Raw genomic sequence first — 27,381 nt, 5'->3', positions numbered from 1 at the left:
TCATGATGGAAATCTGCGTCTCTATCTAAAATCCGAATATTCTTGTGGCGTGCCCCAGATATTTCTTCTAACAATTTTTATTTTAATATAATTTAATTTTTTATAGTTTCATTTTTTATTATATGCATACACATACAATCATGTTTCATGCTCTCATTGTATTAATCTCAGCATAATATTTTTGAGTAATCTAATATTTTGAGTTAAAAAATATTTGATTATAAAAGTAATTTCATTTATTATTATTAATTTTTTTATAAACAATTTAATTTTTTTAATATCTTATTTCATTCATATCGATTGTACTCGTAACTCAATTGGTTCCATGAAAGTTTTCTCCTAAAATAAATTTAAGCCCTAACCGGCGTTCAGTGCACTGAAAGAGAGCTTCGACAGATTCTATCATTCTATGGCAAAGAAACGCAAAGCCCCATCCTCACAACAAACCCATGAAAAAAAGCACAAGATAATTCGTGAAGAAGAAGAGGAGGAATCCTCCGATGAAGGGGAGGAGGAGGAGGACGAGGAAGAATCCTCGTCAGAAGAAGAAGAAGAATCAGAATCAGGATCTGAAGAAGACGATGACGAGGACGAGGATGAGGAAGACGAAGACTCATCATCTGAAGACGAAGCATCGAAAAGAGCAACTGTTCGTGAGCTACTGGAACCTTTCGGAAAAGACCAAATCATAAACCTGCTCAAAGAGGCGGGCTCTAAGGACGCCACGCTTCTGGCCAAAATCATCGAAACGGCGGATTCTGACCCGACCCACCGGAAGATATTCATCCACGGGCTCGGGTATGACGCCACCTCGGAGCAGCTCGTTCAGGCCTTCAAACCATTTGGTGAAATCGAGGAGAGCAAGTTGATTGTTGATAAGAATACTGGTCGGGCGAAGGGCTACGCATTCGTGTTGTTCAAGACGAGGGCTGCCGCCAAAAAGGCTCTGAAAGTCCCGCAGAAGAAGATTGGAAGCAGGAACGTGTCCTGCCAACTGGCAGCTGTTGGCTCAACAACTCCTGCAACTCAGGCATCAGAAACGGGGAAATGGAAGATTTTTGTTGGAAATGTGGGGCCTACTGTGACACCTGAGAAGCTGAAGGCCTTTTTTCGGAGGTACGGGGAAATTGAGGACGGACCTATTGGGACGGATCCGACTTCAAATCTGTTCAAAGGCTTTGCTGTTATTACGTACAAGTCTACCGAGGGGTACAAGAAGGCTTTGGAGGAGCCGATTAAAGTGTTTGAGAATTGCCAATTACATTGCAAGAAGTTTGTGGAAAATCATACTAATAAAAACAACGTGGCTCTGCAAAGTACTGCAAGTATTGCCAATGCTTCCGTTAGTGATCTTAGTTATGGTGGTTTAGGAGTGAATCCAGGGGTTTTGGGTGCTAACTTGACCCCTGCCAGGTATTTGACTGTCGCAAAATCCTGGGATTGGGTTGGCAGGGAATGCAATACTGGCCGTAGGATATAATTCGGCTGGTTTAATGACATCTGGATTGAGTTCATCTTTCGGTGGGATGAGTTCGGATTATGGAATGAATAGCTTGAGTCCAAATGTGATGGGGCGCTATGGATCACAAGCGGCTTTTAATGGAATGGGGCCCTTCCAGAGTTCTCAAACAGGACATTCGACTGTAGGGACATCTACAACTGCCGCAGCGGCTGGGAGAGATCCAGGAAATCTTGGAAAGGAACCATCATTAACTTCTTACTTCCGCCTCTAGGTAAGATGTTTAGAATTGGGAGAAGAAGTTACTTGCAAGTGTTTGTTGTTACTTGTTTTCTGGCGTGTTACTGTGTTTGCTTATTTAGTACCTGTCACCATTTTTGGAATGGTTATTTCACTCTTTACTATATCTTTTTGCTTCATTTGGTTAGCCACATGTTAGTGGCTTAATCTGTTAATGTTAGTGTTGTTTTATACTAATGTTGTGGTTCAGAAATTATGAAACTGAGATTTTCTTTGCATTGGATTGATTCTGTCAAAGAAAGTTCAAAGCTTTGCATTTTACGGTCTACCAAAGGTAAAATCGTGGGAGGCTAGAAGTTTGAAAAAAGTTACTTGTTTTGTCATATAATATCCTAGTCTGGTTCATAGATAGTGTTTGAATTGGTTTACAAGGGGTTAAAAACGATTCTCGGAAAACAAAGACAGATACGGATTAGTTGTTGGCGCTCACGTGGGCGTGTCATGTTAGATTGTTAATTTGTTTGAGGCAACTGATACCATTTCATTATCTGCATTCAGATGATGTCAGTTTATTTTATTAAGACATCTGTCCTGGGGCTTTGGGAGATTTTACCGTTCCTCCAATTTTCCCTCACCAAAATAGTGACATGTTTCGAAACTAACTATGGTACTGAATTGATGTACAAACTGTGCATGCTATAGTATTTAATGCTGGAATGTTGAGAATATTAGGCTTGATCCAATGTTTTTTTTTTCAACTCAAATGTAGATCCTACTCGTTGAAGAATCTATGCTGCTTGATCTTGCTCTTTTAAACTTTACCTGCAGGATTTACAATTGTCTCTATCCGGCTGGCTTCAGTGTACTTTTTCTGCTGTTATTCTTTGTTTTTAGCTGCCTTGATCTTGTTCGTGTCTAATAGAGCATATCTCGGATTCATGCTACTCTTTATGGCAAGTTCTTTTTCTTGTTCAGGCCAGCTTCATGTTATTCTTTGTTTTTAGCTGCCTTGATCTTGTTCGTGTCTAATTGAGCATATCTCGGATTCATGCTACTCTTTATGGCAAGTTCTTTTTCTTGTTCAGGCCAGCTTCATGTTTTCATGTCCAGTCGGTATCAAGAATATTCGAACCTGAGCTTCGTGCGCCATAAGCACCACAATTCTGACTTGGGTTTTCGGTTTCTTGGTGCCACGGGATGAGCTTGTGCCATTTAATTTTAGTTTGGCTCTTCTGGGTTGTGCTAAACCACTTGTCTTTTAATCTTGTATACGATTAAGTTATTTTCGTTGCCTATTGCGCACAGATTATTCATCTTTATTTTTGTTTATTTAACTATTATTGGCTCTTGATTTGTTTGTTTTTCACTTTTTCTCTTGATTTTACAAGATTGGTTTTTTTGTTTGGTTTCGATTATTTTTATTAAATAAATTAAATTGAGTAGATCTCAGCTTCAATTTTTAATTCATTTTTATAAGATTTTTAAAATTCTCCCCCCAAAAATTTGTTAATCTGAATACAAATCAAAATAATCAATTTTAATTCTATTCGATTTGTTTGATGTTTGAATAAAATTAATTTTGCCGGTTATTTTAGGGAAGACTATTATTTATAATATTATTGTTAATTAAAATTTTTTTTAGCTGAGTTGATTTACTGCTATTATATTATTAATTTACATACATATGATTTATTATTATTCTTTTTATAAAATTAATAATATTTTACAAAAATATAAAAAATAAATAAAATTTTATAATTTATTAGAAGCCGGATCCGGGGTTCTATACATTATTTTTTTAAAAAATGATTTTATATTTTTGTAAATTTATTTATTTTTGATATACAACAAAAAACCCTATTATATTACCTACTTCACTGGACCTGAAATTATTCGTACTGGGCCCTAAACAATAGTTAAACCCCAAAAAGTAAAGCCCATTTCCTAATTTTTCTGGGTCGATATAAGCCTTTAGTATGGTGTATCAGTAGGGTTTACTGCATTCCACACGAAGAGCGCCTTCTCTCCTTTGCATAACATTTCATACATCATCATGGCTGACAGAGGTGCGGGAGACCGTGGCGGCTTTGGGCGCGGATTCGGCGGCCGTGGACGCGGTGGCGATAGGGGAGGTCGCGGACGCGGTGGCCGTCGTCCCCGTCGCGAAACAGAGGAGGAGAAATGGGTACCAGTTACGAAGCTAGGACGTCTAGTGAAAGATGGGAAAATTAAGTCCTTGGAGCAGATCTACTTGCATTCGCTTCCAATCAAGGAGTATCAAATCATCGATACTCTTGTTGGACCCTCTCTGAAAGATGAGGTGATGAAAATCATGCCGGTTCAGAAGCAAACCCGCGCTGGTCAGAGAACCAGATTCAAGGCCTTCGTAGTGGTCGGAGATGGTAACGGGCACGTCGGTTTAGGGGTGAAGTGCTCAAAAGAGGTGGCTACCGCTATACGTGGTGCCATAATACTGGCTAAGCTATCTGTAATCCCAGTGAGGAGAGGCTACTGGGGAAACAAAATTGGGAAGCCACATACCGTCCCGTGTAAGGTTACGGGTAAATGTGGGTCTGTTACTGTGCGTATGGTCCCTGCACCTCGTGGGGCTGGAATTGTTGCAGCTCGTGTGCCGAAGAAGGTGTTACAGTTTGCGGGTATTGAGGATGTGTTCACTTCCTCTCGTGGATCTACCAAAACCCTCGGAAACTTTGTCAAGGTTTAACTTTTATTCTAGCTATATCTAGTTTGTCTATCTTTGTTATATTATTTGCGTTTGGATTCTAATCGAATTTTTGATAAAAATGACATTTGCGATCTGAACTGTGTTGCTTTTACATGAGGTATATATCATCATGTTGCATACCTTTCTTGGTAAAAGTCTCAATATTTTTGTTTTCATTAATATTAGTTTTTTCAAAACATGTACAAGTGATCGCCTCTCCGAACAAGAGAAAAACAATGTACTCATATTTAGTATCTAATGCGTTTGCTTCCTTCTCAACTAAAATCCTGGGCCCCCTTCAACGGATGTCTTGATTTTTGTCTGGTTATCTATGGTTTATGTTACTTGTATGAATGTGGATAAAATGAAGCATTCCATGGTTTTTATAATAGATTGAATTATTGGCTGTGTTGGGTTTTTGAAAACAATATTACGTGCTGAATCCAAGATTATATGTGCTGATTATCTTTGCATTCCGTTTACCTGCCCAGGCCCATGATCATTTAAATCTTTCCCGGTTCTTAGAGTCTTCTTTGACAGGATATATGTCACGTGTGAATGAAGCATAAGAGTTGCATATTGCCAAGGATCAATAGGCACTTGCGACTAGAGTGTTATTAAACCTCTCAAGGGATGTGCTGAATATGATAATCCTTGAATGTTTCTAACTCAAAATGCATTCGATATTTGATTGTCTCTTGAATTTGCAGCGCAATTTATGTGATTAACCTCAATATGCATTCGATGATTTGGTTTTTAACTCATTGATTCAAACCTCCTCTGCAGGCAACTTTTGACTGTCTGCTGAAGACATATGGGTTTCTAACTCCAGATTTTTGGAGGGAAACTAGATTCACCAAATCACCGTTCCAAGAGTACACTGATTTGTTGGCAAAGCCCACCTCCAAGATTGTCCATCTTGTAGAGGATGCTGAGGCCTAAGCTTTTGAGGACTGAGTCGGATTTGAGTTTTTGTTCAAATTTTGTTGCTTTCTAGTGTTGGAGATGTGAACTTTTTGCCTTGGCGAAATTTGCTTGTTGTTTTATATAAAATGGTGGACATTCAAATAATCAGATTTGCTGCTGGAATGTTAATTGTTTCTTTTTCATCCAAATAACGTAGCAGGGTGTGGTTTCAGTGGGGTTTTTGGACATGTATTGCAGGTCGTTTAGCACTTTTTTTTTAAACGTGTTAAATTAGTCAAAGTTACATAGAATATCAGAAATAAATAAATTTGATAGAGTATTAAGATCGATAATATCCAAAAGAAAGTTTTTAAAATGAATGAAAAATTATAAATTTCAACTTTATAAATATAAAAAATAATTTGGACTGTAAAATGTTAAATTTAAATGTTCTAAAAAATATATTAGTTTGTAAAAAAGCAACAACAAAGTTAATTACGCATATGGTTGTTGAAAGTGAAAGAAAGAAACACGAAAAAAAAAGGGCATTTCGTTTACTAACATGAGCCAACATGAAAACCCCAGCAGCCTCCGACTGCAAATCCTCGCTTGTCACTTGGCAGCATCTCCACAGAACATGGCTTCTGAGAAAGAGGCTGTTCTGAAGCCATGTTCTTGCGACTCTCCTCCGATTCTCTTCTTCTTCCTTTTTGTATAAATCTGCGTCATATATGTATTGTAAATTTTTTTGGGTGATTGATGGTAAAATGCAGATTTGACAAGATTATCAACAAAGAAATACCAGCGATGCAATTCAAGAACACAATTACGTTTTTGGCTCTTTATAATTGGTTCTTTGAGCCATGTGATAAATGGCTTACTAGTAGTTTCTTGAGGATCAAGTGAATATTTTGACAGATTATTCAAAGTAACAATGCAATGATACCAGGAACATCAATACTCCATGTTGGAAAATTATGTTTTGTTGAATTAGTGGTGTTTGAAAGATTTTATATTCATCCCGTCGTTTAATGAGCTTATCAACATTTATATATACTCGGTCTAAACCCTGAATTGTAGTTCTTGTTATCCAACAATAATTAGCTACCATCGATGGCCAGAGTTTTATTGACACATGGTGTATGGTTGAGCTCTGGCTTTTTTTCGGTTGCACAATACTTCGAACTATAAATTACAATAAACTTTCGCAAAAATCAGTGAACTAAATGATGAAGAAAATACAGTAGAGCAAAGGTTAAAGTAAACCAAACCGAGGCCTGTATGAAGTACAATGTCCTTAAAACAGATTTGTCCATTCCTGTATGTGCTTCGAGGATTATCTCGGACGTTTATTTCCCAGGATACAACGGAACAACCAGCAGTTACTTAGCACGAGGCACAACTACGACGAATTGAAAACATATCTTTACTTTATCACCGAAATTTAACGGAGGCTAAATGGAAAGCTAACAATATGAAATGCAAGAGAATGCTTGAAAGAGATAAGATTTTCATGTATTCGAAATGAGGAAATGAACACACTATTTATAAGTCCTAAAATGCACACCAAGAGTAATGCAAGGTTAATATTAATCTTTTCATTAACTCAAGAATATGAAGAGCCAAAAGTCATCAATTAACTCAAGAATGCGGAAAGTTAAAATATATTTTTACAATTATGAACCACAATTAACTCAAAAATGTGGAGAATCAAAAGACACTCAAATTCATGAGACATGATTTTTATTCAAATTAGAATTTGATTCAAATTTCAAACATTTTCGAGTCATCGGGTGTAACTTATGATTCTAGCAGTTGACAGTTGGTTGCACAATAACAAAATAATGTTGGATATTATGAAACTTTTTCTTTTTGAGAAACCAAAAAGAACAAGGTCAGATTGGTTAGTAGTTTGGTCTTTAAACAGTTTTTCAAATTTGAAGTGATATGTTGATCACTTGAAGAAATTTTGAAACAAACATCAGCACCATAAGAACACCCCTACCCACCTTATAGTTAAATAATATCTGTAGTGTCTCTCAGTAAGCCCATCTTAATTTTTGCTTCCTGATTTATAAGTATTTCTGTGCTGCCATACCGCACTATCGAGGGCTCTAATTTGCTGTTATGCATTCTCAAAGAGTTAAAATTTTCTTTGCAGGTTCTTGCATTCAAGGACATAGCTCCCCAAGCTCCCACACACATACTGCTTATTCCTAAAGTAAGGGATGGTTTAACTGGAATTTCCAAGGTATTTTCTGCTACTGCCTTTGTATGATTATCTCTGTCATGTGGACTGGAATAAAATGTATTTGACTCAAGAACTTGAAATCTGCCCTTTAGAAGCTTTAAGATTGCGGCATGTTTCCCGTGTTTTTATACCATTGTGCTTTATATGTTCCATAGGCTGAGGAGAAGCACTGTGAGATTCTTGGCCGACTTCTATACACTGCAAAGCTTGTTGCTAAACAAGAAGGGCTTGAAGATGGATTCAGGCTCGTGATCAACAACGGCTCGAATGGACGTATGATCGGCATCTATAAGGCGTTACATTAAATCTGTTCATGTTATTTGAGTTGTTGAAGGTGGTTTTACTAGCCCACAACTTTTATATACGAGCTTGCATTTTTACTAAGAAAATATAGAGTTTCACTACTTCCATTTTGCTCATCTCCCTACGGTTTTGAATATATATCAAATTCTTTTTTTCTAGCTTTTGGAAGAATTGAAACTTCTCTTTATTTGACTCGATTTACATGATAATTAAGGCTATTTTATGCCATAAAATAACTGATACCACATCTCGGATTGATCCCAAACTTATCCTTTTTGCGGTCCTTGGAAATTAAGGAAATGTGATTTCACTTGAAGAAGTTGGCATGTTTTTCATTGTTCAAGAGAATCATCCTATAATATGCTTTCATAGATATTGTCGGGGATAACTTTAATGTATTTTAAAGAGGTGAAACAAATCGTCGTGGGTTAAAACCTCGATCGATCCATCTGAGACGGTGTTTATGACAACTGGCAATCTTGTTTATCGAAAATACAATAAAATTTTTAACTAATTATACAAGTTTTGATATAGAAATGGTGAAGAAGAAGACGCGAAAGATCCAAAAGACTTGTGGGATCGTTGGTACTCGAGCAAGTAGATTACTTGAAAGCAAGCACTGGAGGACATCATTCAATATGCGTACCCAAAGGAAACCAATTTGTGCAAGGAAAAACTTATGCCCTTCCTTGCAAGAAAAGTACTCATTTATATAAACTGTCATAAGCATGAAAATTCAAAGGCATAAAAAAAGAACAAAAAACTTCTCACAACCACAAAGTTGAAATTAAGATTGCCACGAATCTGCTAAAACATGATGGAAAAGGCTCGGAAAATGGCTCTTCTTGTGGGGTGTAACTATCCTAAAACCCCATATGACTTGCGTGGATGCCACAATGATGTTTTGGCCATGCACGAGGTACTCATCAACCGTTTCGGGTTCGACCCAGTTAGGATTTATCAGTTAATCGATAAGCCTGGTAGCTCAACCACGCCCACCGGTGCCAACATCAAGAAAGCACTATGCCTTCTATACAGATCAGATCATCGTCCTATCTACGCTGTTGGGTCGTTCTGAATCATTCACAGGAAGAAACGACTCCATATAATGCTAACATAAGATGAGCGAAAAACACTATAGACCTTTCCAAACTTTGAAATCAGAAGCTGAGCTATTATAATTTATAACATTATCCTGGCATCCCATGAAGAATGTGCATTGTGTTGTGTCGATGTTCACCAAAGCATGTGCAGTGCCGCTAGGACTCGTGGCAACAGCAACTTCATTCGCATCAATGGTCACCTCAGAGTATCCCCTTGAGACCGCATTGTTTTCCAGCTGCATGATTTGAATAAGTTTCACGGAGTTACAAACTTGTCAGCAAGAAATCAGTGGAAAAATTGGATGCTAATATTTTTCTCAACTTAATTTATTATAGAGCAAGATAGGAAGATACATGGTTATTTAAAGTACATATGTCTCTAGCAGCTTAGGTACAAGATGAACTGTGCGCCTTGTTAAAACAATACTGAGGCATACGTTCTAGAATCTAGATATTTACAGAAAATTCTATTGTATAGCATGTGATATGTGTTCAACAAACTACCAAACGACAATTAAAACAAACATTAATTAGTGAAGTAGCAAATTCTATTGTATATCACATAAAGCGCTTAAGAAGCACCAAATGAATGGTGTTCACAGTCTACGCTCATGCTTCAGTAAGTGTTCTGCCCAGTGCCAGGGAGTGTGCCTCTCAGTTTTTAATAACTATAGGAAGCAATGCCTCTCACAGTCCAAAACATATTAAGTAGAAGAAATTTGAATTCTGATCTAGATATCACAATTGACTTACAACCTACCGTAATCTTGAAAGGCCCTCATCTCAATACACAACATCCAAATCAGAAATCATATACATCTCTTCCAATTTGGAAATCATATACAACTCTTCCAAAACAAATGGACATGATGTATTTTCAGGAGAGAAGGGATCAGGGTAAGCAGAGATTTGTTTTGCACATTGCGATAAATCCAAACTTATACTCCATTTGTAGAGAGAGTTTTAGGGCGACATGCATCATTTAACATTGGGTCCATTACCAACAGTACTTTCTACACAAATAAACCGACCCAAGGGCCAATAAATGAGAATCACTTTAAATAACGAGATAGTCTCCTCTTGCATACAATAAAAACTAATCCCTCCAAAAACGGCAGAAATGTTGATAGAATAGAGAAAGTACCATACAAATCTTTCACACTTATTCTCTGTGGTACTCATACAGCATAATTAACTTAGAAAACATAAGTAACACTTTATACAAGGAAAATACTAGAAGTCTTACCACTGATTTGCATATTCTTTCCATTACCTTTCAAATTTTGAGAGACACATACGAAAAGGTTCCTTTTGAATTAAAATACATAACATTTATTGTCTTTTAACAGTCTAATTAATCAATTATCATAGTTTTTAAAGATATGAAATTGCTAGGGCTTCCTGTGAATCTTTTCGAAATAATGATTGCGGCATTGCTAAAAGGAGAGAAAGGAAGCATACCCGGAACACCGTCTTAGCTCCCCATATCACAGATGTCTCGTTACAAGTATGGTGCCTATGGTTTCCCCTGATACCTCAAGGTCGGATCTCACCTACATGAACCGAAACACAAGACAGCACTCCACCTGCAAACTAACAACCCATTGTTATATATAAGTGGCCGCACATTCATACAATTTACATCTTATCTAGTAGGTCCAATGAATAAGTAACGCAGAAAAACAAACTCTGAGGTGCATAAAAAAATGTAGCTTTTAAAGACAAAAAAGGAACAAAAAAACATAGAGCTCAGCTGGAGAAAACCTGGAAAAGCAGCATCTAACGCAAGCGAAACAGGGTTAATCACCATCCACGCTTGTCATTCATAACAATAGAAGAAAAAGAAGAGAACTTCACAATATTGGCACCATAATCCTTAAAATAACCCCCATTTTTCTCATTCACAGTCACCCCATTTCCCGCATACGAAGATTGGTGTAAAGAAATGGCAGAACGGTGCTGGATTCTGAGAGAAATCCACTTGAGGAAAAGGAAAATGGAGAGGTGAAAAGGGAACGCATGAGGTTTCTTCAAGAAGACTTTGAGTGAGGCCAATAGGTTCGTATCAGGTTGTGGGGTCTGGAATTGGAATTGGGGAATTGGAATCGAAATCGGGAGTTGATTTTAGTAAGATGTCCTTGAAGATATCTTTTTTTGCCGTGGATACCGGGATTGTTTTGTACAGCTGATTTGGTTCATTTGTTTGGTTGAAAGGAAATGAAGGAAAAATGGTGGGCGAAATGACATATCCTCTGTGATCATGTTTAATGGAAGAACATTAGATTTTTTGACTTTTTTTTTTCGGATTTTTTTAAAAATCTTTTCACTTCCTTCAAACTTTGTATTAAAATTTTTTATCTCATTTTTTAAATTTATATAACATCATTGATGTTTGGAATTAATTTTAAGACAAATTGCAACTTTTATAATGTTTATTTACCTATGACGATTTTAACATTATATGTTACTGTTGTATATTTTGTAGCTTCTGTTATTTTTTAGTAAAAATTTGGACAATAATCGATTCATGAGTAAAAAATCGATTTATTCATTATTTTTTAAAACAAAGTTCTAATTATTTTAATTTTTATTAGAAAAGTCCTAAATTATATTATATATTGAGAAATGAAAGTAGGGGCAAAGCGGGAAGATCGTAGCTACAGAAAAGTCTGAGCCAATCACGTCCGGACACAACGGGATGTCATTATTGTCGTCAAAAAGTTTAAATTTTTGTGCAACGCAACCAAGAAAATTAGCGGATCTTAATTTAATGTACTAAATTTATCTCTGCCACTCAATAATCGGCGTCTTCTGTATCTGATATATATAACGCTGATAACTGGTAAACCAGAGGCCCCATGTCATCTCTCTTTTCATTCATTTCTTCAATTCCCCAGAGCAATCAGAATCCCAGAAATTTTGAGTTGACGAAATGGCGGATCAGTTGTCGGATGACCAGATCTCTGAGTTCAAGGAGGCCTTCAGTCTTTTTGACAAGGATGGAGATGGTTCGAACATTCTTCTATTCAATTTTTTATTGCGAAATTTCTTCCATATGCTTATGTTTGTGTGAAAAAGCTGGGATTTTGTGTGGATTTGGTCTTTTCTTTATGTGGGTTTTGTGTTTTATGGCAGATATAGTTTTTTTTTTTGAATTAAATTATCCCTGATCTGGAAACATAGTTGCGGTCACCGTGGTCATCTTTTGGTGTTTATCTGTCAAGAAAAAAATCTTGGTATTTGTTGTTCATCAAAGATGGTTGAAAGAGATTGAAAAAGTCATTTAATGAGAATTTAGTTCCCATCATCACGTTTTCAAATTCCCTTATTCCCTGGAAAAGAGATTGAAAAGGTGATGATAGGAACTAAATTCTCATTAAATAACTTTTCACCTTCGCGCTTCTTAGACTCTTTGAAATTTAGAGAATTACATGGGGAAGATGGATCATATACTAGATTGGAAGGATTTGGAAAGTTTGTTTCTTATGTTCTCCATAATCAAGTAATTAAATCTTTGTAAGGCCATAAAACATGAAAACACCGCATAGGGTCACAGGCTTCAGTGGGCCAAACTTGGGTTATGATTGTTACAAATAAGTGCCAATTTGATGTACAAGGAGCTGCAGACAGTTTAGTAATCCTTTCAATTGAAAACAAATCTAGTTGGTCAATTTTGAGGGGGAAAAAAGAAGAAGAAGTAAATGCCATCTTTGATGTACATGCCCTCGAATATCATCTTTTTACAACTCAATTTGCCGATTTGGGGTGAAAAGAAAGAAAGAAAGAAATGCATTGTCTGTTGCAAAAACAGCAGCAATTCATGTCTTCCATCAGTGAGGAACATGTTAGCATAACAAGTGATACCATCGTATGTCACGTTGACATATTTTTTTCCCATTTTCAGCTTATTGGTTTTCCCTTGGTATCCTAAGCGATATCACAATGGTGTAACTATAACTACAATAAAACCTTGAAACTATTTTAATTTTTGTACCTCTCATCGAGGTTGCCTCAACCCAAAATTGGAAAAGCTCTCAATCATAAGATCGGATCTTGTGTACTTGTCTTAATTTCATGATCACTTTGCCTTTGGAACTCATTTTGTCAATCTTATCTATTCTACTATACATGGTTATTAGAGACTTAAGACGCAATCAGATGTATGGGTATAAAAAGGGGCAAATACTTGTTAATTACTAGTGAAAATGAATTCCTAAGATTTTGGATTTGATAGTCGATTTCTTATCTCTATATATAAGGGGCACCTTGAAAATGTCTTGAGGCGCACCTAATTTAGGGTTTCACAGTTAAGACATGCTTTTATCCTTATCTCGAGTCCCAAGGAGTAAGTCTCACTGATCCTTGAATTTAGACGGTTGGCTTGTGGGTTTTTATCATCTACAAACTATATGTACTAATTTGTGTTTGATTTATTTGTCATCTGTTTCAATTATGTATTTGGTTTCAAAAGATTTGAAGTGACTGAATTATCACCATCTCTTTGGATGTGTTTTCACTGAGATTACAGGGATGTCGATCCCGGTTTTTCTCTCTTGCAGTTGTTTAAATAAATAGTCAAAACCATGTGCAGGTTGCATCACAACCAAGGAGCTTGGTACGGTGATGAGATCTTTGGGACAGAATCCAACCGAAGCTGAGCTCCAGGACATGATCAACGAGGTGGATGCTGATGGTAATGGAACCATAGACTTTCCCGAGTTCTTGAATCTCATGGCAAGGAAAATGAAGGACACAGACTCTGAGGAGGAATTGAAAGAGGCTTTCCGTGTCTTTGACAAAGACCAAAATGGTTTCATCTCTGCTGCTGAACTTCGCCATGTAATGACAAATCTTGGCGAGAAGCTGACCGATGAAGAAGTGGATGAGATGATCCGGGAGGCGGATGTTGATGGGGACGGACAGATTAACTACGAAGAGTTTGTCAAGGTTATGATGGCCAAGTAATGTTCCTACGTCCAAAAATTACATGAAATTATGAACTCGAAGTTGGACAAAATTATCTCGGAGAAGGATGAACAGAGGGTGGAACTGGTGTTTATGAGTTGCTAGTTTCCTTTTTTCATCATCTTTTTTTATGGTATTGAAGTTTTTGAAAAAATTAATGGCTTCTTGTGATGGTATCCGACTTCTATGGAAATATTCGGAGTACAGTGTTGAGCTTGTTAAGAAATCGCTGTTGGTGTATAATTTTTCCATCTTACCGGCATGTGCACTAGCGACCCAAGGGACTCGTTGCAAGATTATAAAATTCAACCTGGCCATAGATTTGGAATATTACATAAAAAATTTTGGAACCACGAAATTGGAATTAATAATATTCCTTAATTAATAAATAAATTTATTTTTTTTACTAAAGTCTATGTTAAATTCTTAATAATACATTGTTAAAAATATTCAGCTAATCAAGTTATCCACTTAGAAAAAAAAAAGTTATCCACTTAATTAATCGATTATTATTTTGATTAAATTTGTTTTAATGAAAAAATCAATCGGTTTGATTTGCTTGAAAAATGAAACTGGTCATTATTTAGTTTACACAAGCCGACCGAAAGGTCTCCCCAAACTTTTAATTGAATTGTCTAAAATATGGTTAATTCGACCTTATCAGCTGCCTATCATGTTTGACTAAGTTTCTTTTTTTACGTGAGGTGTAGGACATTACCTTTCATGTAATACAACGAGAAATTCAATATGTGACCGATTTTTTTTAAAAAAAAAAAAGAAAAAAAAAAGAGAGAAATTCAAGCTGTCATTTTTACTTGGAAGTTGGCTCAGTACGAATCAAGTCGGCAACTTTTGTTTTACTAAACCAACTGTTCCACCACAAGCCTAATTGATTGGGCACAGCACCTAGAAACGTCCTCCACTATTAGCAAGAATACCATAATGCATATGAGAAGCAAGAGTGCAACATCCACACCTCCAACTTTAATGTGACTTAAAAAAGGCAAAGATTTCAGAATTGTAACATGGTTTATCCATTGAAGCTTTATAATCTCTTCAGGCTTTTCTTTCTAGCATCCATCTTCTTTTTGTCTGCGGGAACTTTAGTCAGTCCAGATTCTTTCTTTTGTGTCGATGTAGCCGACCCACTAACTCCTGTCTCAGTCGATGAAGCAACTGATTGCTGATCTTGACCATTTACAGGTTTTGGGGCCAGTGGTGAAGGTTGTTCAGTAAATGATGTGGAATTCTTGTGGTCGACACTCTTTACTGAAGGATTTGTTTGGTCTACGTTTATGGCGGTGGCGGACTCGGATATAGTTCCAGTTTTGAACTTAGGCTTTGGCTTGAGAGCATGAATTTCCGTGATAACTCTGTTGATTTTAAATAAAACGGATAAGGAAAAGAATAACACACAAACCGTGCAGTGTGATTTATCACAACTGTAACAACCAACGACCATCCCAAATTGTATGTGGAAAAAGAGTTGAAACATCTACAAAGTCACAAAATGGATTCTTCAAGCAATAGTAGCTACAAACCAGCCACTAGAGGAGTTCATTGTGTTAGAATCTTGCCTAAGGTGCTTGTGAAAGAGCTCAGGCCGACAACTCCATGCATGAATTATAATTTTCAATAAAGTTAGAGAAAGTGTCATTTTAAGGATGACGGCAAGAGGATTTCTCACTTTCGATACACATCCAAGTCTTGTTTTTCCACACAAATCCAAAGTCCATTACACGGCGAATAGAAAATCTCAAATATGTTAGTTATTTTGAACACTTCTGTTAATCACAAATCAGTAATACAAAAATGTATGGGGAAAGACGGGGGAAATCTGTAACTATCATTTTTGAACCATCTTTAATTTTAAGTAGGCAAATTACCCCAAAAGAAACGCTCTACTTTTTCTAGGCTTGTTCCTTTAATTTAGCTCGAAAAGAGAGTCTTCGCATAACATTTTACTTGGCAAGTCTAAATTTTGACTTTTATTTCGTTATCATGAGAGTGCAGCACAAACAGATGCGTTGTTCATGATAAAAATACAAGTCTTTAAATAAGGCAGTCTAGCAGCATGGTGTCACGGCTTACCTCGCATGTTTAGCATACTCATCATAATTCTCACGCAGCATCTTTCCAGCCTGATCGTTTAGAGCTGATTCTGGAAATGGTTCAATCAATAAGCATCTGATAACCTATCAAATAAAAATAACATGAGATGGGAAAAAAATAAAAAATGTACTGAACGTTGATTAAAAAAAATCTCTAAATGGGCAAAATACCAACTTTATGAGGGATCACAAAATTGACCGAACTTACAATTAAAACATGGCGTAAGCCGAGATTTGGGTTCCAGTCTTTCTTCAGAGCATTGACACATATTTCACCATTAGTTGCAATATTAGGATGAAAAATATTGGTCATAAAGTAGCCTGAAACGTACAGCCAAGAGAGAAGAAAAAGTAAATCGAAATGGTAGTATATACAGTATGTTTTCTGATCCGTGACTGATAAGATTGGAATTTGTATTCAGCATAAACGAAGACAAACCTTTTGGAGGGGAATGTGGGAAATCATGAGACAGAATTAACTTCATACGAAAAACTCCATTTTCATATGGAGTCCCAGCTGCACGATTACATATAGTCACAAAAAGGAAATGACTTACTGAAGTGCAAGAGGATAATGGCAAAGAAACGTACCTGGGCCCTCAATGTCAGCGAAGATAATTGAAAAGTTATCATCATTCACACCAACTTTAATTCCTTCCGGGGGAGTTTCATCAAGGTTCTTCAATTCCTTTGCTAGTTGTTTTATGACGTTCGGGGGAAGATTCTCATTAGTTGCCTAAACAATATAAACACAACAATTATGGAGTTTCATTCTAAATGCAAAATTCACTGTACAGTAAGAAAGACAAAAATCTCTCGCTCCCTCTCATTCTTATTTTGGAAATGGGACACAGGGATGCAAAGCGTAAATGATATGAAATTATTTACTTAACCAACTTGCATAAATTAAAAATATCCACTACTCCAGTATCTTTTTTTTACCTCAAAAATATTCTTTTACTAGACATTCTATATCCACAAGAAAGATGGATAACATTACCATAGCAGGCTGTGTCAGAGCAAAAGTTCACTCTTAACTTTTGTGGAAAGATAAAGATCCCTTAGCAACTGCTTTGAAGAACTACTGGGCGTTAAAAGTTTCCAGAAAGCTAATCAGGACACAAGGCGGGATCCTGCATATCAACAGTATCAGCCTCCAGTTCTATTTACACATAGTTTTGCACTTGAAGAATGAGATGAGTAAGTTATATACAGTAAACCAGCCATTTAAAGCACAGAGTAGCTTCAAACACAAACTTGATGCACTATTTGTGTATTTTTCAGGAAACTAATTCACTAGCGAATCACCTGATGAAACATCGGCAAAGAAAGCTCACAAAAATAGATTAGTATATGGTGAAGAAGAGCAAATCAATCACACCACGGTATCTGCCAAATTCAATGGAAAATTGTCTACCTATCTTCCCATAAAAATCAAGATAGAGTAATTCAAGACCTAAAGCAAAGAAACACAAGAACCAAGGGGTGATTCTTAAAAGTTCGATGTCAAACCATCATAAAAGAGTTTGGCTTTCGAATCAAGCCTTTGCATAGGTACCACCATTTTCCCCCTTTGCAACCAACATAACTTTTAGTTCTTTTTTTCTCGGTCTCGTGAATAGAATCGCAGTATAATACCATAGTAATAATAATAAAAAAAATCCGATCTTTCTGCTAGAGAAAATCACAACATGAAATTCAGACATGTTATAACCCTGCGAGTGGATCAGAACGAAGCGTTGAAAGGGCCATACATTGCGGATCAGAATCAAATGAAGCAAAGTATAACCCTGCGAGTGGATAACTTGAGAACTCACCATAATGGTATAATCCCTAACAAATAACCCAAAAGGGAATAAACAAAATAAAATTATTTCAAGAAAAGCAAGAAAACCTCTCCAAAAACATATCCGGGAAACACAATTGCTCGCATATGAGATAAAATCCAGTCTATCCCAAAATCACTAACAAAGTGTATTATGAAGAAGCATATAAACCCATATGAAGAACATCACCTGCGGAGCAAGTGGGTGTCGAGGGAATGCAATGCGGAAATGCGGGTCGGTTCTTGGCTTTCGCTATCTCCGAGACTATAGATAAGATATGAACAACGCAATAGACCGCAAACAGATTTGAGAGTGATCCCCTCCTCCTGCAAATAATTGACGAGTGGATTTTAACATGCACCACAAGTGAGAAAGAGAGAAAGAGGCTGCAATTTTTTGGGACGGAAACGTCGAAATACGGGACAGGACGCTCCAAATTAACACATCAACGCTGTTTTAAGTTGTAACGTTACAATGTAGATCTGACCCTTTAAAATTGGTTTTTAAATGTTTCTTGTCTTTATTGTTGGTTTTAATGTTTAGGATTCAAAAATATATTTAATTGTTAGAAGTTTCATGCGAAATTTGTTCTTGAAAGAATGCTGTTTAGTTTAGGCATAGATGTTTAGTTTAATGTTTGGATCGATTTAGATTTGAGTTTAACAAGTATGTTTTTTGTGAAATGATCTCATGAATCTTTATATATGATACATGTCAGCCATACTGATATTCAAAATAAAAAGTAATTCTCTTAACAGAAAAATTAATACTTTTTCATGAATGACTCAAATAAGATATTCGTCTCACAAAATACGAATCTGTATCTCACACAAGTTTTACCTCGTGTGTTAATATGGACGTGGAATCATACACAACAAATTTTATTAAAATGCTGTGGGATCAATTTATAATGGTTTTTTTTTTCAATTTAATTGGAAAGCCATTCGTCAAATTGATTAAATGAACTTGTTAAATAATGTAGGGGGAGAGCAACTCGTTGGCAGATGAGACAGATGGCATTTAAAGCCGTGAGAATGTGACACTTCTATGCTTTATTGCAATCAATGACTGAATTCAATGTCTAGTTTCCTTTGAATTTTTCACTATTGAGTTTCAATTACTGAATTTGATCAACTTTAAATGATATTGATATTGTATTGAATGTACTCAAACTTTATTTGATTATTGTTCGATATTTTCATGAATCAAATTCATTTCGCATCGTTATATGTATATCATATTAGTTACCCTACAATTATTTAAAAATTTATGTTGATGGGCTCCATTTTATAAATAAAATATTTTTTTATTATTTTGTATATAAAATAGAGTACACACAAAACACATTAGAACAGATATAATATTTGATATCTTTGAAAACATATTTTCAAAAGCACCAAAAACATCACGAAATGCACCCACATAGCCTCCGATAATTGCCCCGTCATGAGTTGTTAAGATAGAAATTGAATAATAAATATGAAAATAAAATGAACTGTGGTTTTTTTTTCTAATTAAACGATGAAAGATTTATCTATACTCTCCGCGGGATCCACGAAATAAGACGTACTTTCTACGGTTATATACTTCTTTTTTCAACTGCAACTCATTTCATACACTAAACAATGTATCAGGCATCCTACTTAATCGAATTCTCATGACAAGAAATTGGTAGAAACAAACTGAAATTTGAAAAATGGGGCCTCGAGTATAAATTGATCTCTGAAATGCAAGAACAATGTTCAAAGGTTCCAAATTCAAGTTTATGAAGATTTTTCATGGCACGGTACAAGAAACATCTATTTTATGAGACACCTAATCAGCATCCATTTCCTCGAGGGCGGCTTTGGCTGCTGTCTTGGCTTCTTCTAACAGGTTGTCTGGAACCTGATTAATCAAAATGACGAAGGAATATTATTAACCAATTCAAATATAAATGAAGAAAGTTCAAATCCCAGACGTATAAACATCAAGGAACTGATACTTCAAGTCAGGGAGGGGGGGTGAGACATGCCGAGGAAAAACAGCACAATGAAATGAGAGACTGAATGTGCATTCTAAATAATATCTACAATGAGGTCATCTGAGGACAGGTAGGGGTGTCAATCCAGGGATCTAGGAGAGGGGAGAGAGTCACGAGAGAGATCACAATTCAATGGATTTTAGTGGGCGTAATATGCAGTGTTACAAAAATTACAGGTAAAAATGTCAAAACGAATTCATCTAAAGAGGAGCCGATTGCCCCCTTGCCACTCCACTAGATTTTGCCAATCAAGAGTCTTCGCTTAGGGCCAGTCCAGCCATAAACTCCCTCTAATGCATGATTCTAACAGTAGGCATACATACTTTCAGGAAAAAAAAGCAACAGGCAAACAAAATACAAAACATTTTCCATTCAATTTTGGATCCTAAAATAGAGTTTCTCAACAGATTTTGACTGATCCTCCCATCAACTAACCAAATCCATACGTGGAGCTTTAAAGCTTAACAGCATTTTTGCTGAGCAACTAGCTACTTTTCGTCTAGAGTTCCTAATTTGGATTTCATTCACTTCACTAACACCAATAAAATATCTAAAAATTTGACAGCGTTTTAACATTATGGCCAGAAGTGTCTTAAGCAACAAATGAGTTTTCATTAGATCTCAATACGTTCAATGTTCACCTTTTGATGCAGGCGGTTTGATTCGTCACATACCCAGCTCATTTCCAATTCAAATGCTTTGTCCTTTGCTTCATCGTGTACTCCATAAATACTGCTTATGAAAAAGGCAGCACATCAAAATATGAAGGACGGGACATTATAATTGATAGAGATAAATATGAAGAAAATCGAAAAACAATATTATTTTGCACATGCTATCAGACTTAAACTAAGATGTGACACTTTACAGCTCAGAATAAAAACAAAATAAGTGGATGTAAATTTCTCTGTAGTACCGTGAAAATGTTGAATTGCTAAATAAAAACCATGAAGGCCTTGTCAAAATTGAGACATCCCCATGAAACGAGCCTTAACAGAAACTAAAATGCATATGTATCACACAAGAATGAAACTAAGATGATACAATTAGTACAATACCACATTACATAATCCCAAAAAAATTGTAAAAATATTTTAAATTGGCGATCATAAACACACAAACCAAATGTGAATCCATTTGATAGGTATTCAGGAACAATTTAGACTACAAAACCAATATAACAAGGTTAATAGCCAACATAAAATGACACGCAAAATAAATAAATAATGTAAATCCAAACATAATTTAGAAGATAAAACTCACATCTTGGCCACCTCAATAATGCCTTGTCGACATGTCATTTCTGAAAGCTTTAATTTTTCAATCTCCCTGTCAACACAGCATAATACCTCAGAAGTTTCACATTATCAAAGTTCACTGTATACAAAGATATGTTAAATAAAATAAAGATGCCTTGGCAAAAGAACAAGTGTCTTTCATGAAAAGAAGATTATAGGTTATTTTGGTTGTGAATTATAAAAAGAAATACATCGACCAAGGAGGCTTCAACCCTAGAATCCAAACAAAGCCAATGTCATTTACCACATAAATAAACTCATTACTTACAGATGATCAATATAATACAGGAAAAAAAAATGAATATGCCCATTCTATTTTTCCAGGATTAAGAAAGTGGGTGGATCTAAGATGCAATACTCACGTTTTTGCAGCCTGCCTGCCCTTTCCAATCGCAGCACCAAAGTATCTCTGCAGAATATGCACATGATAGAGAGACACATAAGAACCAAAATATTATAAATTTAATACGAAGATACATGGTATTCATTATTAATAGACAAAAGAAACACAGGTATAAGTTTATAAGACTGGATCGTTAAATGATGATATAACCATAATTTCCAATTAATGCAAGAAACGACTAACATAGGAAACTCCAGAAGGTTCAACCAAGTACAACTGCGGTCCATCTCTATCATAACCTCCCAAAATTACTCCACATCCAAAGGGCCTGCCAAATTCAATGAGTGGGTTCACGTGCAGAAAACAGATCACTGGAAGAGACGCGTGTGAAAAGAGATGCAAAAGAAAACCTGAGCCACCAATAAAGCGTGCACAGATGCACATAACTAGCAACACGTTCTGCGAGTTCTTTCACAGGAATTTGATCACCATACACACTGAAAATAAAAAGCATATAATAACATAAAAAAGATGCCCAATGAATTCAATGTCAACAACAGACATTTAGGCTGAGCAAAAATTAGTCATGAACTGCAGGGTGATAAATTCATCGGAGAATCCAAAAATTTCTGAAATTCGCCAGGCAAAAATAGCCACAAACTGCTGGAGCACTGCAAATTTTATTTGATGATTGTCTATATATGGTTCATCTCAGCCTTCAGCAAGCTGCTGCTCTTGGTGATATGTCAAGTGTAATTTTACATTCTTATTTAGATCAAAATAACCAGTACAGGCTCCCATAGCCGAAAGGAAAACTGTCGTGGCTGATTTATATTGTTTAAGCTCCTTCGATTAAGTGAAGTTTGTAATTTGTTACCCTTCAACTAGATTTAACCAGTAAATATTATTTTCATACATTTAATTTTCAAAGCCAAACATGGACCCAAGGTTTCCATTTGCTCCCCATCCAAAACGCTCAACTCCAGACTAATGTTTCAGATTATCCGATATCTATGAGGCCCACCCCAAGAATTTAAAAATTCAATTCTTCTGACGCCATACATCAAATTCCTAATCTCATCTGCGTTCTTCCGCATCAAAACCAAAGGCAACCAACCCCACACTATGGATTACAAAAGTCCAACTAATAAAGCACGACTGAGATATATCCACATAACAGGTGTCCATAAGCATCCTTCAAGTGAATGAATCTGAAAGCTTAACGATCAGTTCTAGTCTCCCCAACTCGACAAGAAACATGGCCATGCATATATTGGAGACTGTAGGAACGCTCACAGAGCAGGAGTAAAGAAGGGGGAAGTATGGAGTGGGATTAGTTGTGCAATGACATGCAGGTATATAAGTTAATGCCGTCACAACTCCCTGTCATATTTTGACTGCAACTGTGCGAGAACGACAAAGATAATCAGACAAGACATGTAAAAGCAAACCTCTCATAATTAGCTGCTTCAGATTTTGCCCGTGTCACAATTTGCCTGCCATCTGCAGCCAGTCCAGCAACAGCCTGCAAATGGAAGAGCATTAGCAAAGACACAATAAGAACTTAAACTATAAAATTGGTTCCATGAATCTGCTAAACTTAAATATGTTGATAGCTACATGTTAAAAACAGGGAGATACTTAGAGAAACGAGCACTTTTTATCAAACTTTCAAGAAGAAGGGCAAGCTTTTAATTCGGTTATTATAAAAGAAAATTAGATTCTAAGTGAATCAGTTCTAGACAATCTTATTTCCTGTTGACAATTCTTTTAACGGGTGCCGAAATCTAGACTGATTGGAAATGCACCAGTCAACTTCTTCAGCGCTAATACCAACTCTTATGTACCCGATAACTCTATGCTTAATAACGCACAATCAAAGTAACCGAAATTACCAAATGTAGGATTGAATCCGAAATGCCCCAAAACAATTAAAAAATGCACAAGCATTTCCTAAGAAAGTAAAGAGTAAATTGGACGGATACCATGCCAGAGTGGCGGTGAACTGCATGGATCCTTCGATTAGACCCAGGCAACATCATCTTCGAAGCAATCAGCTTCTCCACTCCCTGTCATAATATAATTTTTGTCAACAAAATAAGAAAAAATCCGAATAAATAGACAAAAGCTCCAAACACCACATAAAATAATCAAGCTTGAAACTTGCTTGCACATACCATAACCACGCCGTCTTTGCATCTGACGGCAACGACAGTGCCGCTGTTGTCAACGGCTTTGGCTGCGTACTCGATCTGGAAAACGCGGCCGTCGGGCGAGAACGTAGTCACCGAAAGATCGTATCCTGTGCCTATGCTGCTCATATTGCCTTCTTTCCTTCTTCTACTGCCGATTTAAGCTCTCTCTGTTTGGCTTGCCTTTAGGGGTTTTTGGTTTGCTTTGGCGACAAGACAGACTACGGAGCAGGGATTACAATGGGTCGGGTACAATTGTACGGACTCAGATCCGTTTTTTTTGGATTGGGTTTGTGTATGCTAAATGGGCGTTGCTGGTTTTTCTAACCGGCTTGTTCTGGGCCAGTTTAACAAATATGTTAAGTTACATTATCGGCTAGTTACTTTAATTTAAAATGGGTCCGTATAATTTTTTCAAATTCAAAAACAGGTCGGATCACAAATCCAATAGACCAACTTACTATCATATCTGGTGGACTTATATATTATTTTAAAAAAATAATAATAATTCGATTACAACTTGTTTTTTTTTTTAAGAGAAAAAGACTTAATCATTAGATAAATCCAAAGAAGCTACATCCATCAGTCACGATGGGTACAAAACATCAACCCAACACAAAGGTGAAGGGTGGGAAAAGGCAAAATGAGCGAAATGCGCTACACGATTCGCACATCTGCTAATATGATTAAAACCATAAAATCTACCATAAACAAGAAGATCCAAAATGTTGGAAACTAAAACTCCTTGGTAATTTAAACCAACAGTAAGCGAAGTCACCATCTTGACCGCAACACTAGAATCTAAAAATATCCGCACATTATGGAAGTTGCATTTCAAAGCTAGCAACATGCCGAAATGGAGTGCATGAATAATTATATAATTTTTTTTATTGTTCTAAATATGTAATTCAGTTTCTAAATTTAGTAATTTTTTTCTTTTTCTTTTCAATCACTATATTGTTGTTAAGGGACTCTTGGAAAATCTGTAACTAAAACTTTATTTTTTTAAATTATTTTTGAATAAGTGTGAAAAAACAAAATAACGAAGACCCTGATTTTTTTAAAAAAAAATTTAAAGGAAACACAATGCCACCTCTCAAAGTAAGTAAATCCCACGTAAAACACAATTTTCAAAATCATTTTTAAATTAATTTCAACCGTTCTAAATATATATTGACAAGCCAATTTGAAATCGAGTACCCTTGGTACAAGTAAATCATTCTAAAATTTTAACGGGGCTGCGAAGGAATGTTGATTTTCACACAACATTGTCTCGATTTCATAAAATTGTTTGTACAATGAAAATGAAATAATCCCTCAACAAACTGCAACTGAAATTCGGACTCTCCCTTGGAAAAACAAGCTAGTAAACAAGCTGCGGTTCAAATTCTGCTAAGTCCACTGAACCAGATTCAACGGGTTTCATCAGGTAAGCAGCGAGCAACTCGGAAGCCAGAGCAGCAACAAGGGGAATCCTCTTCAAGTTCTTCACTAATGGAATATCATCACCCTCGCCTATTGCCAGTATTCGCTCGTTGATCTCCACCATCCGGTCCAACTTCCTCTTGAATTCTGGATTCTCAACGTCCAACACGGCCGGGAAAATCCTCGCAGTCGTACGGTTTGTCTGCACAAAGAATCGGGGTTTGATTAGAAAAAAAGATTGCGAAAGAGCCATCTAAATTGTAAGCATGCTGAGTCATCTGTCCACCCTTTTCGACATGAAACCTGTTCTCACCATTTTACAATACGGACACTGGCCAAGCAGGCTATAACACTAATTTAGACACGATTGAATCTTTCTACCTTTTAGGTCTATAATTGCCAAGAATACAATAACAACAAGTAAGATGGAATTGAGTTTGTCTACCCTCTTGAATGTGGAAACCGAGGTTTAACAAGAAAATGAAAGCCACTTATTTAGACGGAACAGTCACCTCAATGATCACATGCATATCAAATTCTTTTGTGTTGAGGCCAATGCCCTCATAGAAATCTGTTCTTTGACAGTCGTTGAGATACATTGTCACATAGACCTGCAATATCATTTGAAACGAGATTAAACATCTACACCGAAAAGCTTCAAGATACGACTAAAGTACACATATTGATAGAACTCTCATACCGAAAGACAGAAGAAACGTGACCACAATTTTGCCTTCCAGTCATTGAGGAACTGAGGCTGTGCCTTCATCAGCGCAGAGAAGAAATCGCCATGACGATTCTCATCCTGGCACCAGTTCTCGAAGTACTTGAAAATGGGGTAGCACTGGTACTCCGGGTTTTCCTTGAGATGTCTATATATGGTAATGTATCTCCAATATCCAATCTTTTCAGACAAATAGGTAGCATAGAAAATGAACTTAGGCTTGAAAAAGGTGTATTTTCTGGCTTTAGTTAGGAATCCCAAGTCCAAAGCCAAATTGAAGTCAGACAGACCTTTGTTTAAAAACCTATTCAAGAAAAATCCGAAATTGTTGCATCAAAAGTAGACTAGATAGCATTGAATCTAAAAGTTCTAACGTACCCTGCATGCCGGGCTTCATCCCTTGACATTAGAGAGAAAATCTCAGCTACAATAGGATTGGTTTTCTGCACAAGGAACCCAAACTTAAGTGGAGCCCAAACGAATTTTTAAGCGTTCTGATGCGTTTACGCATATAGTGTACACGTTTTTGTGTGTATTTATGAATTAAGTATGTGAATAAACATGGATATATATTCATGTAAAAGCACATACCCAGACACACACAAACCAGAAAACCTCATAAGCCCCCAAACCAACCACCAAACAAAACTCAGAAAAAAAAAAATTGAGGGAAAAAAAGAAAAAGGAAGAAGTACAAAGCCTTGTACCTTGAGCCTCCTTCCAAGTTCCTTGTATAGAAGAAAACCAGAGAACTCAGCAGTGCAAGACCTCTCCAAAAACTCCACAAATATTTGCCTCAATGGTCCCTGAATCTTATCAGCAGCTTCCTTAAACTCCTTATTCCTCACGAAATGTGTCTGGTTAAAATCAGTCTTGAACTCCTGTAGCAAAGCCTCGAACTCATCCATGTTTAGATTCTTGTTGATTTCAGTGTTGAAAAGCTGCTCCATTTCATCAAAATCTGTGGTGTAGAATCTTGGGGTCAGAAGGGACTCCTTTATCTCGGTTTGCTTCCCGCTTTTCTTCTTCATGGCCGCATTTGAAGGCGGGGAATTGGTCGAAGATGACATTTTTATGGTGACGAACCTTGTGTTCGGAAGTCTTGGGTTCCCAGTTCTTGGCATGGTGGTGCTGAATTTTGTAATGGGTTTCACTAAGGCCATTTCTGCTGCCATTTTTTGAGAAATTTCTCTGAACAATGTAGGGAGATGAAGCTTGAATGAGATGAGTTGCAGGAAATGTGGATTATATAATCCGGGATGGAATTTAATGTCATCCAATAAAATCTAAGAGGGAAGTGGGAACATGACACGTGGTGTGATGTGATTGGCTTGCTCAATTACATTAAGGGAGTTCGAGTTTTGTGGTACGAAGGGATTTGAGTCGTGGTCATAGGGATTTAAACGATCCAAATCAAATCAAATAGTATTGGATTTGAGCTCGAAACTCAAATAATTTTAAACAAACCAAACTCAAACCTAATACTA

General features: G+C 36.5%; 5 protein-coding genes and 2 pseudogenes across 8 annotated transcripts; 3 read left to right on the top strand and 4 right to left on the bottom strand.

Annotated features, from left to right (window-relative positions):
• The first annotated feature begins 301 nt into the window (after positions 1-301).
• LOC142545539 (UBP1-associated protein 2B-like) lies at positions 302-3,065 on the top strand (annotated as a pseudogene).
• Positions 3,066-3,682: 617 nt separating this feature from the next.
• On the top strand, positions 3,683-5,495 carry LOC142545540 (uncharacterized). The gene is made up of 2 exons (XM_075652785.1): positions 3,683-4,418; positions 5,211-5,495. The coding sequence occupies exons 1-2, from the start codon at positions 3,753-3,755 to the stop codon at positions 5,364-5,366; spliced, it is 822 nt and encodes a 273-aa protein (XP_075508900.1). The 5' UTR covers positions 3,683-3,752; the 3' UTR covers positions 5,367-5,495.
• Positions 5,496-8,523: 3,028 nt separating this feature from the next.
• LOC142546155 (uncharacterized) lies at positions 8,524-11,111 on the bottom strand (annotated as a pseudogene).
• A 631-nt stretch (positions 11,112-11,742) lies between these two features.
• LOC142545542 (calmodulin-7-like) lies at positions 11,743-14,208 on the top strand. Its single transcript, XM_075652791.1, has 2 exons — positions 11,743-11,995; positions 13,579-14,208. The coding sequence occupies exons 1-2, from the start codon at positions 11,920-11,922 to the stop codon at positions 13,950-13,952; spliced, it is 450 nt and encodes a 149-aa protein (XP_075508906.1). The 5' UTR covers positions 11,743-11,919; the 3' UTR covers positions 13,953-14,208.
• A 526-nt stretch (positions 14,209-14,734) lies between these two features.
• Positions 14,735-18,330, bottom strand: LOC142545541 (ubiquitin-conjugating enzyme E2 22-like). Of its 4 annotated transcripts, none has more exons than XM_075652786.1 (7): positions 18,079-18,330; positions 17,064-17,196; positions 16,655-16,799; positions 16,503-16,580; positions 16,272-16,384; positions 16,044-16,147; positions 14,735-15,325 (listed from the first exon to the last, which is right to left on the bottom strand). In XM_075652786.1, the coding sequence occupies exons 2-7, from the start codon at positions 17,064-17,066 to the stop codon at positions 14,998-15,000; spliced, it is 771 nt and encodes a 256-aa protein (XP_075508901.1). In that variant the 5' UTR covers positions 17,067-17,196; positions 18,079-18,330; the 3' UTR covers positions 14,735-14,997. The 4 variants fall into 4 exon arrangements, with proteins under 4 accessions (XP_075508901.1, XP_075508904.1, XP_075508905.1 ...); XM_075652789.1 differs by lacking the exon at positions 18,079-18,330 and adding an exon at positions 17,881-18,072; XM_075652790.1 differs by lacking the exon at positions 18,079-18,330 and adding an exon at positions 17,958-18,072.
• A 1,247-nt stretch (positions 18,331-19,577) lies between these two features.
• LOC142545538 (proteasome subunit alpha type-3-like) lies at positions 19,578-23,969 on the bottom strand. The gene is made up of 9 exons (XM_075652783.1): positions 23,731-23,969; positions 23,539-23,622; positions 23,005-23,078; positions 21,964-22,050; positions 21,797-21,881; positions 21,573-21,619; positions 21,176-21,241; positions 20,554-20,644; positions 19,578-19,776 (listed from the first exon to the last, which is right to left on the bottom strand). Exons 1-9 carry the CDS (start codon positions 23,872-23,874, stop codon positions 19,705-19,707), a joined length of 750 nt encoding a protein of 249 aa, XP_075508898.1. The 5' UTR covers positions 23,875-23,969; the 3' UTR covers positions 19,578-19,704.
• A 1,027-nt stretch (positions 23,970-24,996) lies between these two features.
• LOC142545537 (magnesium-protoporphyrin IX monomethyl ester [oxidative] cyclase, chloroplastic-like) lies at positions 24,997-27,127 on the bottom strand. Its single transcript, XM_075652782.1, has 5 exons — positions 26,602-27,127; positions 26,273-26,337; positions 25,871-26,198; positions 25,683-25,781; positions 24,997-25,372 (listed from the first exon to the last, which is right to left on the bottom strand). The coding sequence occupies exons 1-5, from the start codon at positions 27,067-27,069 to the stop codon at positions 25,109-25,111; spliced, it is 1,224 nt and encodes a 407-aa protein (XP_075508897.1). The 5' UTR covers positions 27,070-27,127; the 3' UTR covers positions 24,997-25,108.
• Positions 27,128-27,381: the final 254 nt, after the last annotated feature.

Source organism: Primulina tabacum, chromosome 5 (assembly GCF_025594145.1).
Source record: "Primulina tabacum isolate GXHZ01 chromosome 5, ASM2559414v2, whole genome shotgun sequence".
Lineage (NCBI taxonomy): Eukaryota > Viridiplantae > Streptophyta > Magnoliopsida > Lamiales > Gesneriaceae > Primulina > Primulina tabacum.
Note: the sequence above shows the minus strand (reverse complement) of the source record. Positions and strands in the feature narration are given on the sequence as shown.

Bases quoted from the DNA above. Each gene is read 5' to 3' on its own strand.
- LOC142545540 (XM_075652785.1), top strand. From the start codon at position 3,753: ATGGCTGACAGAGGTGCGGGAGACCGTGGCGGCTTTGGGCGCGGATTC. The intron at 4,419-5,210 runs GTTTAACTTTTA...CCTCCTCTGCAG, and splicing joins CCCTCGGAAACTTTGTCAAG to GCAACTTTTGACTGTCTGCT.
- LOC142545542 (XM_075652791.1), top strand. From the start codon at position 11,920: ATGGCGGATCAGTTGTCGGATGACCAGATCTCTGAGTTCAAGGAGGCC. The intron at 11,996-13,578 runs GTTCGAACATTC...AACCATGTGCAG, and splicing joins TTTTGACAAGGATGGAGATG to GTTGCATCACAACCAAGGAG.
- LOC142545541 (XM_075652786.1), bottom strand. The intron at 16,581-16,654 runs GTACGTTTCTTT...GTAATCGTGCAG, and splicing joins CGCTGACATTGAGGGCCCAG to CTGGGACTCCATATGAAAAT. The intron at 15,326-16,043 runs GTAAGCCGTGAC...TAAAATCAACAG, and splicing joins GAGTATGCTAAACATGCGAG to AGTTATCACGGAAATTCATG.
- LOC142545538 (XM_075652783.1), bottom strand. From the start codon at position 23,874: ATGAGCAGCATAGGCACAGGATACGATCTTTCGGTGACTACGTTCTCG. The intron at 21,882-21,963 runs GTTTTCTTTTGC...TGAATTTGGCAG, and splicing joins ACGCTTTATTGGTGGCTCAG to GCCCTTTGGATGTGGAGTAA. The intron at 19,777-20,553 runs GTGAACATTGAA...TTGATTAATCAG, and splicing joins CAAACCGCCTGCATCAAAAG to GTTCCAGACAACCTGTTAGA.
- LOC142545537 (XM_075652782.1), bottom strand. From the start codon at position 27,069: ATGGCAGCAGAAATGGCCTTAGTGAAACCCATTACAAAATTCAGCACC. The intron at 25,782-25,870 runs GTATGAGAGTTC...ATGATATTGCAG, and splicing joins CACGTTTCTTCTGTCTTTCG to GTCTATGTGACAATGTATCT. The intron at 25,373-25,682 runs GTGACTGTTCCG...TTCTTTGTGCAG, and splicing joins ATATGCATGTGATCATTGAG to ACAAACCGTACGACTGCGAG.